This window comes from Cicer arietinum, unplaced genomic scaffold, assembly GCF_000331145.2.
Source record: "Cicer arietinum cultivar CDC Frontier isolate Library 1 unplaced genomic scaffold, Cicar.CDCFrontier_v2.0 Ca_scaffold_5784_v2.0, whole genome shotgun sequence".
Taxonomy (NCBI): Eukaryota; Viridiplantae; Streptophyta; class Magnoliopsida; order Fabales; family Fabaceae; genus Cicer; species Cicer arietinum.
Genome location: NW_027339431.1, coordinates 1,804,193 through 1,804,952, shown reverse-complemented (window position 1 = coordinate 1,804,952; position 760 = coordinate 1,804,193). Strand labels below are relative to the sequence as shown.

At 39.5% G+C, this 760-nt stretch overlaps 1 protein-coding gene across 1 annotated transcript in view; it reads right to left on the bottom strand.

Annotated features, from left to right (window-relative positions):
- Positions 1 to 261: 261 nt before the first annotated feature.
- The window catches only part of LOC140919189 (uncharacterized), a 4,342-nt gene continuing 3,843 nt past the window's right edge, over positions 262 to 760 (bottom strand). The window contains exon 7 of the mRNA XM_073364759.1: positions 262 to 372. Coding sequence (XP_073220860.1) covers positions 262 to 372 — 111 coding nt within the window. The remainder of the gene's footprint in view (positions 373 to 760) is intronic.

The window sequence follows — 760 nt, the reverse complement described above, 5'->3', positions numbered from 1 at the left end:
TCCTTAGTTTCATCCTAATATGAAGGAAGCTCTCTCTGGGCAAAGCTTTGGTAAAGATGTCAGCCAGTTGATCAGTTGTATTGACATATTCAAGCTTAATGATCCCATTTTGAAATTGGTCCCTTATAAAGTGGTGCCTTACCTCTATGTGCTTGGTTCTAGAATGCATCACTGGATTCTTAGTAATGCTTATTGCACTTGTGTTATCACACAAGATAGGTACAGTCCCTAAATCAACACCAAAATCAGATAGGTGTTGTTTCATCCAAAGGATCTGTGCACAGCAGCTTCCAGCTGCAATGTACTCAGCTTCAGCTGTTGATAGTGCAATGCTGGTTTGTTTCTTGCTAAACCAAGAGACAAGGGAGTTTCCTAGTAAGTCACAAGTACCAGAAGTACTTTTCCTATCTAGTTTGCATCCGGCAAAATCTGAATCTGAATATCCAACTTAAGTGCAGGTTGATCCCTTAGGATACCACAAGCCTAGACTCTTAGTCCCTACTAGATATCTTAATATCCTCTTTACTGCACTATGGTGAGACTCTTTTGGATTGGATTGGTATCTTGCACACATGCAGACACTGAACATGATGCCAGGCTTGCTTGCTGTAAGATATAGCAAGGATCCTATCATTCCCCTAAACCTTGTAACATCTACAGGTTTACCTTTCTCATCTCTATCTAAGTGATTTCCTTGACTCATGGGAGTATCAATGGAGTTAAAGTTATCAAAACTGAATTTCTTTATCAAATCATTACA